The sequence below is a fragment of the Pleurodeles waltl genome, chromosome 8, assembly GCF_031143425.1.
Source record: "Pleurodeles waltl isolate 20211129_DDA chromosome 8, aPleWal1.hap1.20221129, whole genome shotgun sequence".
Classification (NCBI taxonomy): domain Eukaryota; kingdom Metazoa; phylum Chordata; class Amphibia; order Caudata; family Salamandridae; genus Pleurodeles; species Pleurodeles waltl.
The window spans coordinates 11502404-11516545 of record NC_090447.1 but is presented as its reverse complement, the minus strand read 5'-3'; the positions used below and the strand labels follow the sequence as shown (position 1 = coordinate 11516545).

At 47.4% G+C, this 14142-nt stretch overlaps 1 protein-coding gene across 1 annotated transcript in view; it reads right to left on the bottom strand.

Moving 5' to 3' along the window:
* LOC138249029 (pepsin A-like) overlaps positions 1-11789 on the bottom strand; it is a 37515-nt gene extending 25726 nt beyond the window's left edge. Inside the window, exons 1-2 of the mRNA XM_069203088.1 lie at positions 11636-11789; positions 2709-2865 (exon numbers count right to left, since the gene is read on the bottom strand). Of these exons, the coding sequence (XP_069059189.1) occupies positions 2709-2865; positions 11636-11688 (210 nt within the window). The 5' untranslated portion in view covers positions 11689-11789. The remainder of the gene's footprint in view (positions 1-2708; positions 2866-11635) is intronic.
* Between the last annotated feature and the right edge of the window lie 2353 nt (positions 11790-14142).

The window sequence follows — 14142 nt, the reverse complement described above, 5'->3', positions numbered from 1 at the left end:
CAGGCTATAAGGCCATTAGAACATTCCACCTACTGAGGACTGAGTGCATAAAGACAAACATAAGCCATTATAAGCCCAAAGCCACTCCATTGTCCCCAGGGGAGCTCTCAACATTTCAATGTTTTAATACAGGGTAGAGGTGGGCAAGCAGAGAACTTAACAAGGGTCTGTCCACATTCCAAGAGCCCATGCACAAGTAGAGCCATGAAAATATTCGGCTTGTAACTCATGCAATTAAAATCGTGCAAAAACATGATGAAATCTCTTCAAAATTCAAACAACTACATTTCTTTAACCTTAGTACTTTAGATTATATCACTCGAGTGTGAGTGATTTAGTAAAAGTGATGGTTTTTAAATGTGAGAGGAAAAACATTAATGTGCCCCTCCTGGCTACTATACCACTAGGGCACAAGCAGGTGCGGTGGGTAAGGTAAAGAATGCCAGCTCACTGTCCTCACCTTTCAAGTGCCAAGAAACTTTAAAATATCAAAAAAGTTACTATTTAGCACTCAGAAAAAGCAAACTGCAGAACTTGCGCTATAATGAGACAAGTTATTATCAACTGCTGAGAGAAAGGGAGAACAAAAAAAGTTTAATTCCCTTTGCCTTTGAGACCTCTGAAGAACAGAGTTCAAAGTAAATGACTTCGACAACAGTAATGGAGTGTAGGAAGGTGGATGATTAGTAGCTGTAGGTAGGTAACTTCAGGTAGTACTAATGCCACAATCACTAATAAGGTCCAGCCAAGTCTCAATACATCATCCTTGCTCAACCCTCGGTACCTTGGCAATGAGAAGTCAGACTTAACTCAGGAGACAGGTAAGTGTAAAGCATCTAAGATCACCAAAACAGTGAATATGTAAAAGGCAAAACCCCAAAAAAGTCAACACCAATTTATAAAATAGAGAATACGTTTATTTTAAAAAAGACACCAAAATGACAAAATTCCAATGAAGAGACCTGGAGATACTCATTTTTAAAGATGAAATCGTCGTGCTGGAATGGGACAATGTCAACATTTTCGGCTGACTGCAGTGGGGCCAGGGCGGATAGGGGAATCGGTAGGTCCCGGTCAAGATTTTACCTGTGCACTTAGTCACTGTCATGGTGCTTTTCCTCTTGTCGTGGAGAGATCAGGTCCTCAGATCTGGATTTCGATTAGACATTTCTCTTCTTTTTATTACAAGGCTCCCCACCTTTGGGCCACCTAGGGCAGTTCTTAGAGGAGACACATGCAATAAAAAGGTAGTTTTGGACTTTGGAAGTACTTTTAACTCCAAAATTGAATGTGGACATAGTTTTATTTTTGCCTTCAAAACACTAGACACGACAGCAGTGCAGACTTAAATGCATTAAGTCCCCTGGGTCTTTAAACCTCCCTGCCCTATTGTATACTAGAGACTTCCAGTAGAGTGTCTTGGCCAATTGTAATTATAGCAAACACCATATACCTTTAGGCACTGTCACTGGGCCTTGTTAGCAGAGTCTTGGGCACTTTCAGAGTCAGTAACCACCAGTATCACTCAAACAAATGGGGGTGAACAGAGCAAAAAGGATGACTTTCCTACATGGAGTTTTATCCTTGACACCATGTTAGTGCAGTGCTCCTGCCAAAGACGCGCTGTGTGGGTTTTGCAGAGTGACCGCTCTAGTACAGGGATTAAAAAAATGTGCCCTCTATTAGTCCCCAGGGTCTATGTTTACAAAAATACAGCTCTGTAGATGACTTCTCACCTAGGGCCAGGATGCTAGCTTCTGAGGGGCACCCTGGGACTTCTGCTTTTAATTCTTTATTTTTACTTCACCACACTGGCACATGTTTGGTATTTCCAGTCGCTGCGTACTTGATCTTGCTGTCCCTTCACTTAATCTTCCTTCGTTTCCTTCACCCTATTTCTGTTGCTTCCCTTTGCTGCCCCTTCACCTCTGATTTAGCACCTGAACAGGTGATTCAGGTGAGTGGGAGAAAGGGACCTGACCTGTGACACAGAATGCCCCACCAAACTTGCCACACTTTAATATAGCCCATGCCGCAATTTGAACACAGGACAGCCCTGCATGTAATCGCCCAGTACTCGGTGTACCATACCTGATGCCACACACTGGCACAGTCCAAAGATAAGTATGAGGGAAGCAACTGCAGCAAGGTGCGCACATGCTGCAGCATTTATTTTATTGCTGGACACCATGCTTCTGTACTAATAAACAATAGGGCAGACAGCACCACCTTTTGGTGGTCTCTTGTAAATAACTGCTAAAGTCGTCAGGAAATAACTAATGGAACTGAGCACCTGCAAACACCGGTACAAATTAAGGACTGTCAGGAAGGCCTCAATTGCCCTGCACTGACCTAAGACCTGCAAGTAAGCTTCTGAAGCAAAGACCATTGGGGTAGGGGGCTGAGGCTGCATGTTTGCCTATGGTTCTCTAATCATATATTCAATGTTTGCACAGTTAACCTCTACTGTTTCCATAAGGCCTTTTGGTAGGCCTGCTCTTAATTCATAAAATAAATAACTAGATTTAACAACTTCTTCAATCAATAGAGCATCATCACCTCCATCTGCTGCCCCTGTGCCAAAACCATTGGAGTCACAGGTTATTGCGACCACTCCCAGGAGTAAACTCACACCATTCTCTCAGAGTAGCACACACAGCATTACCCATCATGCACTGTGGTCCTCGGTTCTGCTGGAAGGTACTCACGTCCATGTAGTTTGTCATTGGCTCACTGGACACCTGTGCAGCCAGGATAGCAGAGTACTTGCTAGCTGGATTAATCGTGTGCTTCTTCAGGAAGTCGCCCAGCTTGCCTTGTTCCCTGAGGCTCTCCCTCAGAGACTTTTTTTTCTGAAGAGTGACCCTGAAGGAGAGAGTAAAAGAGAAAGGTAAGAGGTAAAGGGAAGGGAGAAAAAGTACAGATAGGAGAATAACTGCACAAAATGGAGGAGGGAAACAGGAGTATGGGGGAGAAAGGCAAAATGTGAGATGGAAAGTGGAACAGAAAGGCAAACTGGGTTAGATAGACTGGAATGTGCAGACAAATACAAAGAAAAAGAAAAAACAGACAAAAGTGTAGCATGCGAGAAAGGCTGTGACACTTAGAGAGAGAACTTTTGAATTTGTGTGCAGTAAAGAAAAATATATTGGTGGAGAGACATAGACAAGGAAAACAGAAAGAGAGGGGAGAGCTAGAAACCAGGGAGAGGCAAGCCAAGAGGGAGACATACATAGGCTGAAATAATAGGACTCAAGATTGACAAACAGGGAAAACACATACAAAAAGAGAGATGTGGAGAGTAAGAGAGAGCGAGAAGGTGTGTGAGAGACAGACAACATCCAAACATAGAGGCAGAACAAGAGAAAGAGAGAAAGAGAGTGAATGACAGCGACAGGCAGAAAGACTGAAACAAATAGCCACACATAGGGAGGAGAACAGCGAGAAAAGGAGGGAGTGTGTGATGGGCTCAAAGAGAAGCAAAAAGAGACACAGACAAACAAGCAATGGAGAGGGGGCGAGGAAGCAAGACACGTGGAGACAGAAAGAAAAAGAAAGAGAAAAAAGAGCAGTAATATTCAGGCCGTGGTGCTGGAACACTCGTCGGAGTGGGGTGCTGCCACCAATGTGGGGTCACTGAAGTCAATCCAAGCATCACACTAAGAACGAGTGCAACACATGAGCCACGCCCATTCTGCAGAAGAGTGCTGCGGGTGTGGTGTATAACTGTTAGGGTGGTGTGGAGCACATGGTCACCCATGTATTACTGAAGTACTGCGTTGTAACACACAATCAGTTTTACCGATAAACACAATACAGCACATAAACAGCAATATCCATCACTGAATAAACTGTTTGGATTTGCATTGATCCCCCTATAATGTATGTTTCCATCATACTAAGGAATTACAAAAAAGTGCCTAATGTGTGCTTGCCTAGCCTCTGATATAATTTGAATAATCTGTACAGTTTGTTTACAGGTATTTAATGTGTTAGAAACAAATTGATATCCCACAGCCTTTCCTTTCTTGCTCCCTGTATCCCAAGATTGTTACATAGTTCGCTTTACAAAATACTCTCATTTTAGAGTCAGAAAGATTTAACTATCAATCTCCATGTTAAAAGAATAAGCAGCAACTTGACAGAAGACACAGCCTGACATTCAAACTCTGTATTTGAACAGACAATAGATGTGACAAGATGAAAACAAAATGTAAAGGCATCTTTATCGCTCATTCACCTCCTGAACTCCAGCATGATTATTCTGGGGTGCTGCAGCATTCCCCACACTGAATCTGAGTGTCTTTCACTGGACTCTGTATAGCACCTTCTGGGCCCCGAGCACTACGAGCCAGGCTTGTACACAGCCGCCACTTCAGCATCTCTTCCCCTAGGACATGTGACTTATGAATGGCAAAACCATTGTAGTTCCTGATGGACTTCATAGAACTGTGACGTATGTGTTAGAGTGTGATGAAGTGAATGCAGAATATAATGGGGAGTTCACAGCTACACGGAGATGAATAAAGACATGTAATACCCAGCTCCGTGTGTGGTGTAGACATTGGCTGGTACCCAGGCCGGGAAGACACTAGAGACCTCCTACAGGCACTTTACATCAATGGATCATGCAGCATCTCGAGGACAGAATCAGAACCACTTTTGAGGCCTCTGGGACCTTGAAGGCAGGTCTAGCCACTTCATGGCACGCAGGGTCGCAAAACAACAGCCATTCGTATTCAAGGGTACAATAGCAGGAGTCTTGGGGCTCAGAGTATGCGGAGTCGCTCCCCCTGAATGTGGATCACAGCAGAGTCCTGGATACCAGATAAAGGAGGGGCCTCTACCGAGCTCACACACAAGAGGGAACCCAAAAACAGGAGGGCGGATACATCAGAGACTGCAGTGGAGACCTTGCAACGGTAGATGAACCAGATACTCTCTGGAGTGAATGGATGCCAGGGGTGGGTTCAGGGTGATGGAGACCTAGAATTACATAATGGCAAACATAAGTGTGAGGGTGACAGAGGGCTGGCCTGACCTGATACAGACCAGCAACATGGGGGTTCATGTCTGAAGACAAGCGGGTAGATGGCTCACTAGAGGAGAAGGCAAGCTGGAAGATGGCTCACTAGGGGGGAACGCAAGATTGAAGATGGCACACTGGGCGAGAGGGCAGCTGGTATATGGTACACTGGGGGAGTAGGAAAGCTGGAAAATGGCACACTAGGGGGGAAGGCAAGATGGAATATGACAGACTAGGGGAGAAGGCAACCTGGAACTTGGCACACTAGGGTACAAGGCAACCTGGAAAATGGCATATTAGGGTAGAAGGCAAGTCGTAAAATGACACACTAGCGGAGAAGGCTGCCTGGAAAATGGCGCACTAAGAGAGAAGGCAATAAGGAAAATGTCACGCTATGAGAGGAGGCAACCAGAAAAATGCTGCACTAGGGGAGAAAGCAACCTGGAAAATGGCACACTAGGGGAGAAGGCAATCTGGGAAATGGCACACTAGGGAAGAAGGCAACCTGGAAAATGGCATACTGGGGGAGAAAGCAAGCTGAAGCCAACCTGGGAAATGGCACACTAGGGGAGAAGGCAACCTGGAAAATGCCATACTAGGGGAGAAGGCAACCTGGGAAATGGCACACTAGGGGAGAAGGCAACCTGGAGAATGGCACACTAGGGGAGAAGGCAACCTGGGAAATGGCACACTAGGGAAGAAGGCAACCTGGAAAATGGCATACTGGGGGAGAAAGCAAGCTGAAGCCAACCTGGGAAATGGCACACTAGGGGAGAAGGCAACCTGGAAAATGCCATACTAGGGGAGAAGGCAACCTGGGAAATGGCACACTAGGGGAGAAGGCAACCTGGAAAATGGCACACTAGGGGAGAAGGCAACCTGGGAAATGGCACACTAGGGGAGAAGGCAACCTGGAAATGGCATACTAGGGGAGAAGGCCAGCTGAAGGATGACACAATAGGGGAGAAGGCAACCTGGGAATTTGCACACTAGGGGAGAAGGCAAATTGGAAAATGGTACGCTAGAATAGAAGGCAACCTGGAAAATGGCATAATAGGGGAGACTGCAAATTGGAAGATGACACACTAGGGGAGAAGGCAACCTGGAAAATTACACACTAGGGGAGAAGGCAGGCTGGAAAATGGCACACTAGGGAGACGGCAATCTGGAAAAGGGCACATTAGGAGAAAAGGCAGTCTGGAAAATCGCACACTAGGGGAGAAGGCAGGCTGGAAAATGGCACACTAGGGGAGAAGGCAATCTGGAAGATTGCACACTCGTGGAGAAAGAAAGCTGGAAGATGACACTGGTGGAGAAGGCAAGCTGGAAGATGGCACACTTGGGGCTAAGGCAAGTTGGAAAATGACACACTAGTGGGATAAGGCAACCTGGAAAATAGCACACAAGAGAGAAGTCAACCTGGAAAATGGCACACTAGGAGAGAAGGCAAGCTAGAAGATGGCACACTAGGGGAGACAACAGCCTGGAAAATGGCACACTAGGGCAGAAGGCAATCTGGAAGATGACACACTAGGGGAGAGAGCAAGCTAGAAGATGACACACTATGTGAGAAGGAAGCTGGAAGATGGCTCGCTGGGGGAGAATGCAGCCTGGAAAATGGCACACTAGTTGAGAAGGCAAACTGGAAGATGACACACTGGGGGAGAAGGCAGCCTGGAAAATGGCACACTAGGAGAGAAGGCAATCTGGAAGGTGACACACTAGGGGAGAGTGCAAGCTGGAAGATGACCCACTATGTATGAAGGGAAGCTGGAAGATGGCTGGCTGGGGGAGAAGGTGAAATCAGAGTTCATCTCTTTGAGGTACTTATAACTGGGTGGTGTGGTCTGCTGACATTCCTCCTCTGTTCCCCGAGTACCCTGAGTGATTGATTGGAGAGTGGACCTGTGTTTACATTGAAAACAGCTTTAAAATGTGCATGTGTGTTACACAAGGGCCAGTGATTAATTTGTGAAAGAAAGAGTGCCAGTGCTTGATGCTCAGTGCAGATATCTGCGGCCGGGGCACATAAACTTTGGCCCTACATATACCAGAGCTAGTTATTTTAAGACCACCGCATACCACTTTAATTCACTAATGAGACATCCCTTGCCCCCTTTTCTCATTCTTGCAGGTTTCTGCTTTCTCTCTTTGTGACGGGTTTCTGTCTTTCTCTTCCTCTTCCTGTGTTTTCCCGATCAGTGTTTTTTCCCTCTCTTGATCTCAGTAAATGTCTGATGTGGGGAAATAAGTGTCAGTGGCACCAGGGCTTTCGGTGTGCCAGGTCTGTCCGGGACTCAGACCCAGCAGTGATTCCAAATGAACATTGAAGCAGGTCCCTTTGGAGCCCTGCATTCACGCCCGTTACTTCACAGGGAAAACAACTGATTGATTTCTGAGCTATGAATGTAAAAATGGTAAAATAATCCATGGCATTCCTGTTCACATTTCACATCCTTCACTCGATCTTGCATTTCCTAGGCATGTTTGCTTTTCTCAGGATGTTGTGTGAGCAGCATGTCACTCTTGTATAGTGCAAAGTGTGAACTGAGCCGCCACCAGGTGTTTATAAAGGGCCATGATTGAGAGCTCTGGATCTCAGGCAAAAGGTGGCGCGAGTTCCTCTCAGTGCAGTCAGTGGGCCACAATGGTGTTCAGAAAACATGGCCATCAATCCCTGACCCTCTGCAGAGTGCACAGATCAATGGTTACATACACCAGTTGCAGCTTTGAGACACATGTGCCTGAAGGAAGTACACAGGTGGCAAAATACTGAAAAAGCTACATTTTAATGAAATGCAGGGCGCACTGGTGAGTGTGTGCGTTGTGTGTTTGTAGGTGGTGAAGTGGAGGAGAGGCGAGGAAGTTCATGCCAGACAGAGTAAAAACAGAGTGCTGAAGAGGGAAGAGATGAGATGTGAGATCGGCAGATGAAGGATTTCAGAAAGATGTGGAGAGAAAAAGGGCGTCCACGTCTAACACAGACTGCTGAGGAAGGCGTTGTGAAGGGACCAATAGGGGTGACTGAGACTCTGAAGATCACTACCCATTCCACAGACCCTAGTAACGTGTAATTCACAGGCTCATCATTTTAGAAATGAAACCATTTCGACATTATTTCATTTACAACAACATCATTGTTGTTACTCCTTCATCTCCAACAGCTAACAACCACTGGCAAAGCCAAAACTCCTGCCTTGTTTTATGTGGGTGTCATTTGGGTTATACATCTGGATGAAATAACAGAAAGTTCAGAAAGGCATCAAAATACCGGTTGGTAGCACTCCAAGGGAAGCCCTGAATTTTAGTTGACATTTTTATTTACACAAGCCACGCCCCTTCTAGCCCCCCCCTTTAAAAAAAAATCCACTTAAAGGCCTAGGTGGCCCCCACACACAACTATCGGCTCAAATTAAGCACTGCCAGGGATTGTTACTAAGCAGCCTGAGTGTGAGCAAACACAGCACTGGGCGGGTTATCAGTTGACACCAGGATCACGTGCAGAAGTCCGGTTTCCAGGCACTAGTTCCTGCAGAGGCTAGTGGCCACGCACTGGCCAGGAGCCATAGACTGGTGTCTTCTAGCCCACGACATGGGACCAGGAAGCCCTGGACTATCTCTGTTCTCATCTGCCACCAGAGAGGCTGGATAACAATCCTGAAGTCTAGAAAATATTTAAAAAGTATTACTTCATTACTCCAGAAAACATGATCTTTTCTGCAGTTTCAGAGAGCTCATCCTTGACCCGAGGGCATTGCAGCTCCAGATTACATTGCACAACGTCAGATTGTGTTTTTTGATTTTGAAAAGGGCAAATTAAGGACCTGATGGAGATCTCGGTGGACGGAATACTTCGTCACAAACGTGACAGATTTCCATCCGCTGCATTACAATGTCCATGGGATATAATGGGATCCTAATATCGCTGACAGGATATCTGTCATGCTTCTGATAGAGTATCCCTTCCGCCAAGATCTAAATCAGGTCCGAAGTGATCTGCCCAGAAAACAAGGAAATTGAAACAACACCAGGACCCAAACTCAAGGCCCCAGTTTCCAAGCCGACAGCTCCTACCAGTAGCCAGGGGTGTGGAGGTACCACGATCCTTCCATATCTCTGGGCGCCATGGACACGGCTCGGAATTTGTGTTTAGGTTTGTTTGTGTGTGAGAGAGACAGAAAGGGAGAGGGAGAGAGAGAGAGGGAAGAGAAGCAGAGAGGAGAGAGAGGCAGCAGGAGAGGGAGACAAAGGAAGAGAGGGCAAAGAAGGGGGGCCATGGTGTTGTGTACACCGTGTGTGAGAGAGAGAGAAAGTGGGAGAGAGAGAGTGTGAGAAGGAGAAAGAGGGAGAAGAGAAACAGAGAGAGAGAGAGAGAGAGAGAGAGTGGAACATGGTGGGAGACGGAGAATGGGGAGTGGGATAGAGGGAAAAAGGAAGAGGGAGAGAGGGCAAAGAAGGGGGGAGCCATGGTGTTGTGTACACCGTGTGCGAGAGAGAGAGAGACAGAGAGAGAGTGTGAGAGGGAGTGAGAGGGAGAAGAAAAACAGAGAGAGAGAGTGGAAGAGGGTGAGAGACAGAGTATGGGGAAGAGGGAACGGGAGAGATGGAAAAAAGAAGAGGGAGAGAGAGTGCGAGAGAGAGAGCAGGAGAGGGAGACAAAGGATGAGGGAGTAAAGAAGAGAGAGGGGTCATGGTGTTGTGTACATTGTGTGAGAGAGAGAGAAAGTGAGAGGGAGAAAGAGGTGAAGAGAGAGAGCAGAAGAGGATGAGAGCAGGTAAGGAAGAAGAGAAAAAGAGAGGGTCAGAGAGATCAGTAGAGGGAGGCAAAGCAAGAGGAAGACTGAGTGCGAAAGAAAGAGAACAGAAGAGGAGGGAGAGAGAGGGGGTTTGTGGTGTTCAGTACACCATGTGTGAGAGAGAAAGAGAGAGGGAGAGAGAGGAGAGAGAGGATGGGGAGAGAGCGACAGAGAGAGACAAGAAGAGGGAGGGAGAGAGAGGAAGGCAGAGACAGAGCGTGAGAGAGGGGGAGTGAGGAGAGTACAAGTGGGCGAGAGAAGGAGAGAGAGGGGAGCATGGCCTTCAGAACCTTGGCCCAGATTTACGAGCCCCCAGCGCCTCCTTGCCCCACTGCAGCGACATTTATTACGCTAATGTGGCCCAACGAGACTAAAATCGCTGCGTCAGATTTACAGAGTGGGGCAATGTATGCATTTTCGCCACTTTATAATCCCTGCGCCACAGTATACCTGCACCAGGCATAATGTATTCGAGGGGGGGTTACCCTGTTAGGGGGGGCCCAAACAATGGCGCAAACAAATCTAAAAGGTTTCTTTGCACCATTTCTTTCAGCATTTCTAATGACTGCTCAAAACATGTGTTAAAAGGGGCACCCCATTATTTACAATGGGCCCCCATGTACTGTTACAAGTTAGCACCAAAATGTTGGCGCTAACCCCGAACAGTACATCAAATGCCCCCCATCGGTCGCCATGGTGCGTCGTCATGGGAGGCGTTAGGGGTGCATGGAAAGTGGTGCTGCTCACTTTTCCTAAATCTGCCCCACTGTGTGCCAGCCTGTGTGTGACGTTTGGAAACCATTGCTGTGGCTCGAGGCTGGAAGCGTGCGGGCAGCTTTTGGTACTTGGGGCCGGTTTTATAGCAGCGCAGCAGTTTTAAAAGCACTGCAGAGTTCCTTGTATATCCAGCGGTTTTCAGGCAACAATAACAGCGACAGAATAACTCTGGTGATTATTGTACCTGCTGGAGAGAGATCGGGGTGTTGTCTAGTAGCAGGTTTGGCTCACCTAAGGTAGCAGAAAGGGTTAATACGCCTGCTGCAAAGAACGTGTACTGTGCAGATCACAGAACAGTATTTTATGCGCAATGCCCAGCGGGATGCTGCTTTTGTCACAGAGATCATTGTGTTACTGTGCAGTTCATAAGTTACAATCACAATCTAGCACAGTGAGCTATGAGCTGCCACCAAGGAGCTGCAAGGAAACTGCAAGGCACAGGCTACAAAGTTATGTTTTTTCGAGTCTTTGATTATCCTAATTTAGCTAAAAAGGGTTTGTTTGATAGAAATAAATTATTAGTAAACTCAACCCTAACCACTGTGTTAGGTTCTGATCTTGATTTTGTGCTTCCCAAGCATTCCCTTTCCTAATGTAACATTTTCTATAAACTAATGTACTCACCTACGAGTCATTGTCTCTGTAAGTGTGCGGGATTTAAAGTGCTCCAAGACCCTACGCTGGTAAGTGAGGCGCTATAAAACAAATGGAATACACGTGAGAGGAGCTATGGATAGATGAGGGGCCCTTTTAGAGGGTGATGTTGAGGGAATCATTGAAGAACCCCAATAAAGATTGCTGTATCCTGGTGCTCTGTGACGTCATCGTTTACTATGCTTTAAAACCGAATACAATCGAATATATAATGACAAATGCGTGTGGAATGTACCCCATTTGCCATTTTCCCAGATGTTCTTGGATGGGCCCGAGCATGCCACGTGTGCCCCTGGTTCCCCGCAGATGACCTGTCACGGGACATCTGGAGCCGGAAGAGGGAATACCAGGTGTTTAGTCACGAATGATGGTAAATACTCACTTGACCAGGGCCTCGGTCGCCGCCACCAGCGCCAGAAGAAGGAACCACCTCATGTTTCTTGTGCTTGGCTCAAGGTCCAGGAGATGAAGGGAGGTGGTGTCAGGGGCTCGTTATATACCATAGCGCCCTGACGTCCCTCACAGCGCTTACAAAGCCCCAGAGAAGGCAAACAGGGGAGACACACACCCAGCCCCTTTGTCAGGGCCCGCGCCTAGACGCTTATCAGCTCGAAGTTCGTGTGATGCTGAGAAACGCACACTTACCTCTATAGTCCTAGCTCCACGCTCGTGACCTCTGACCTAGGGTGTGCTTGAGTGCACGAAAGACCTCACCTAGTGCTGTGTGTGCACACAGAGAAACCAAACGTGTCATTGGCTGCGGCGGGAGTGCTTTGTGGCGGGACCTCATTAATTCTCACTTTTAGGTTTAAGTAAATCTAGCTGGGTGTCTTGCTAAGTCCAGGGAGGATTATCTCTGCTGGGTTCTTTATAATGTGCATTGCTTTGATGTTCGCATGTTTGTCTCACACAAACTCACGTCACTCTCCGGTGCCCAGCCTGGGGGTTATTCACCCTTATCGGCGGATGTGACCACTCCAGGCCGAAGCATCTTTGAAAGGCCTTTAATGCACCATCCCATTGTGTGGTCCTTCCATGAGCTTCCAGCTTCAGAGACCAGCCCTTCCCAGCGGGCTCTCTGCCCCCCTTGAGGGACCAGGGTGCCAAGGATGTGCCCTGCCCGAGCCCTCACCACGTGTGGAGACCACTCAGGCAGAGGACCAGAACACGGGCCTCACGGGGCAGCACCAGGCCTTTCACGATCCCAGCTCTTCAAGCCGGCCACGAGGTGACCTGGCGCAGGACAACATATTCATCTGAATGAAACGTGTGCCAATCTGTGTTCTCATTGGCTGTGCCCTCTCTTGGGCTCCGAGAGCAGTCTGGTGCTTCCATTGTTATTGCCAATGCAGTGTGGCGTGGTCTTCATCTGCCTTGATTTTAGGTGTGTATGTATGTATGCATGCATGTACTGTATGTATCCACACACGTATGTTTATGTATATATGGGTGTATGTATGTATGTAAGTGGTATTTAGGTTTCACTATCCCAGACATTGGGCCCTGGAGCCATCTGTAAGGTCAAAGGCAATGATGACGTCAATGAGGTGCTAAAGAGGAAGTTATGCTTCAAGACTGGGCCCAACCCATCTCTTCAGATCTCAGTTGTGAAAACTGCTTCCACTTCATCTCTCCGGTTCTGAGACTGGTTCCACGTCATCTTTCAGATTCTGCGTTCTGAGACTGGTTCCACTGCATCTTTTCAGGTGTCGCTTCTGAGACTGGTTCCAGGTCATCTCTTCAGGTGTCGCTTCTGAGACTGGTTCCACGTCATCTTTCAGCTTCTGCGTTCTGAGACGGGTTCCATGACATCTCCTCAGGTGTTGCTTCTGAGACTGGTTCCTGGTCATCTCTTCAGGTCTCAGTTCTGAGACTGGTTCCATGTCATCTCTTCTGGCCTTGAACTTCAGGCTGATTTCACATCATCTTTCTGGATCTGTGTACTGAGACAGTTCCACGTATCTCACAGCTTCTGGGTTCAGAGACTGGTTCCAGGTCATCTCTCCAGGGCTGGGTTCTGAGACTGGTTCCATATTATCGCTCAGGTTCTGGGTTCTGAGACTGGTTTCACATCATCTCTCCGGGTCTGTGTTCTGAGACAGTGCCATGTATTTCACAGGTTCTGGATTCTGAGACTGGTTCCATGTCATCTCTCAGGTTATTGGTCCTGAGACTGGTTCCATGTCATCTCTCAGGTTCTCGGTCCTGAGACTGGTTCCATGGCATCTCTTGTGCTCTGTGTTCTGAGAATGGTTCAGCATCATCTCTTCAGGTCTCAGTACCCACACTGGTTCCTTGTCAACCCTCCAGGTCAGTACCAAGACTGGTTCCATGTCAGCCCTCCAGGTCTGAGTTCTGAGACTGGTTCCACATCAATCTTCAGCTCTCAGTTCTGAGACTGGTTCCATGTCATCTCTTCAGGTTTCAGTTCTGAGACTGGTTCCACGTCATCTCTCAGGTTCTGAGACTGGTTCCACGTCACATCTCCAGGTCTGAGTTCTGAGAATGGTTCCACATCATCTCTTCAGGTCTGGGTTCTGAGACGAGTTCCACATCACCTCTTCAGGTGTGGGTTCTGAGACTGCTTCCATGTCATCTCTCACATTCTGGGTTCTGAAACTGGTTCTGCATCATCTCTCCGGGACTGAGTTCTGAGTCTGTTTCCACGTCATCTCTTGAGGTCTTAGTTCTGAGACTGGTTCCACATGCCATCCCTCCAACTATGAGTTCTGAGACTTTCTACATCATCTCTCCGGGTGTGAGTTCTGAAACTGGTTCCACACCAAGTACCTGGTATATGCCCAGCATCTCTGTAGGGCACAGCCATCAGCCATTAACACAATCCTCTGCTGTTTTGGTCCACCTGGAGGTATGTGTATGAATAGTGAT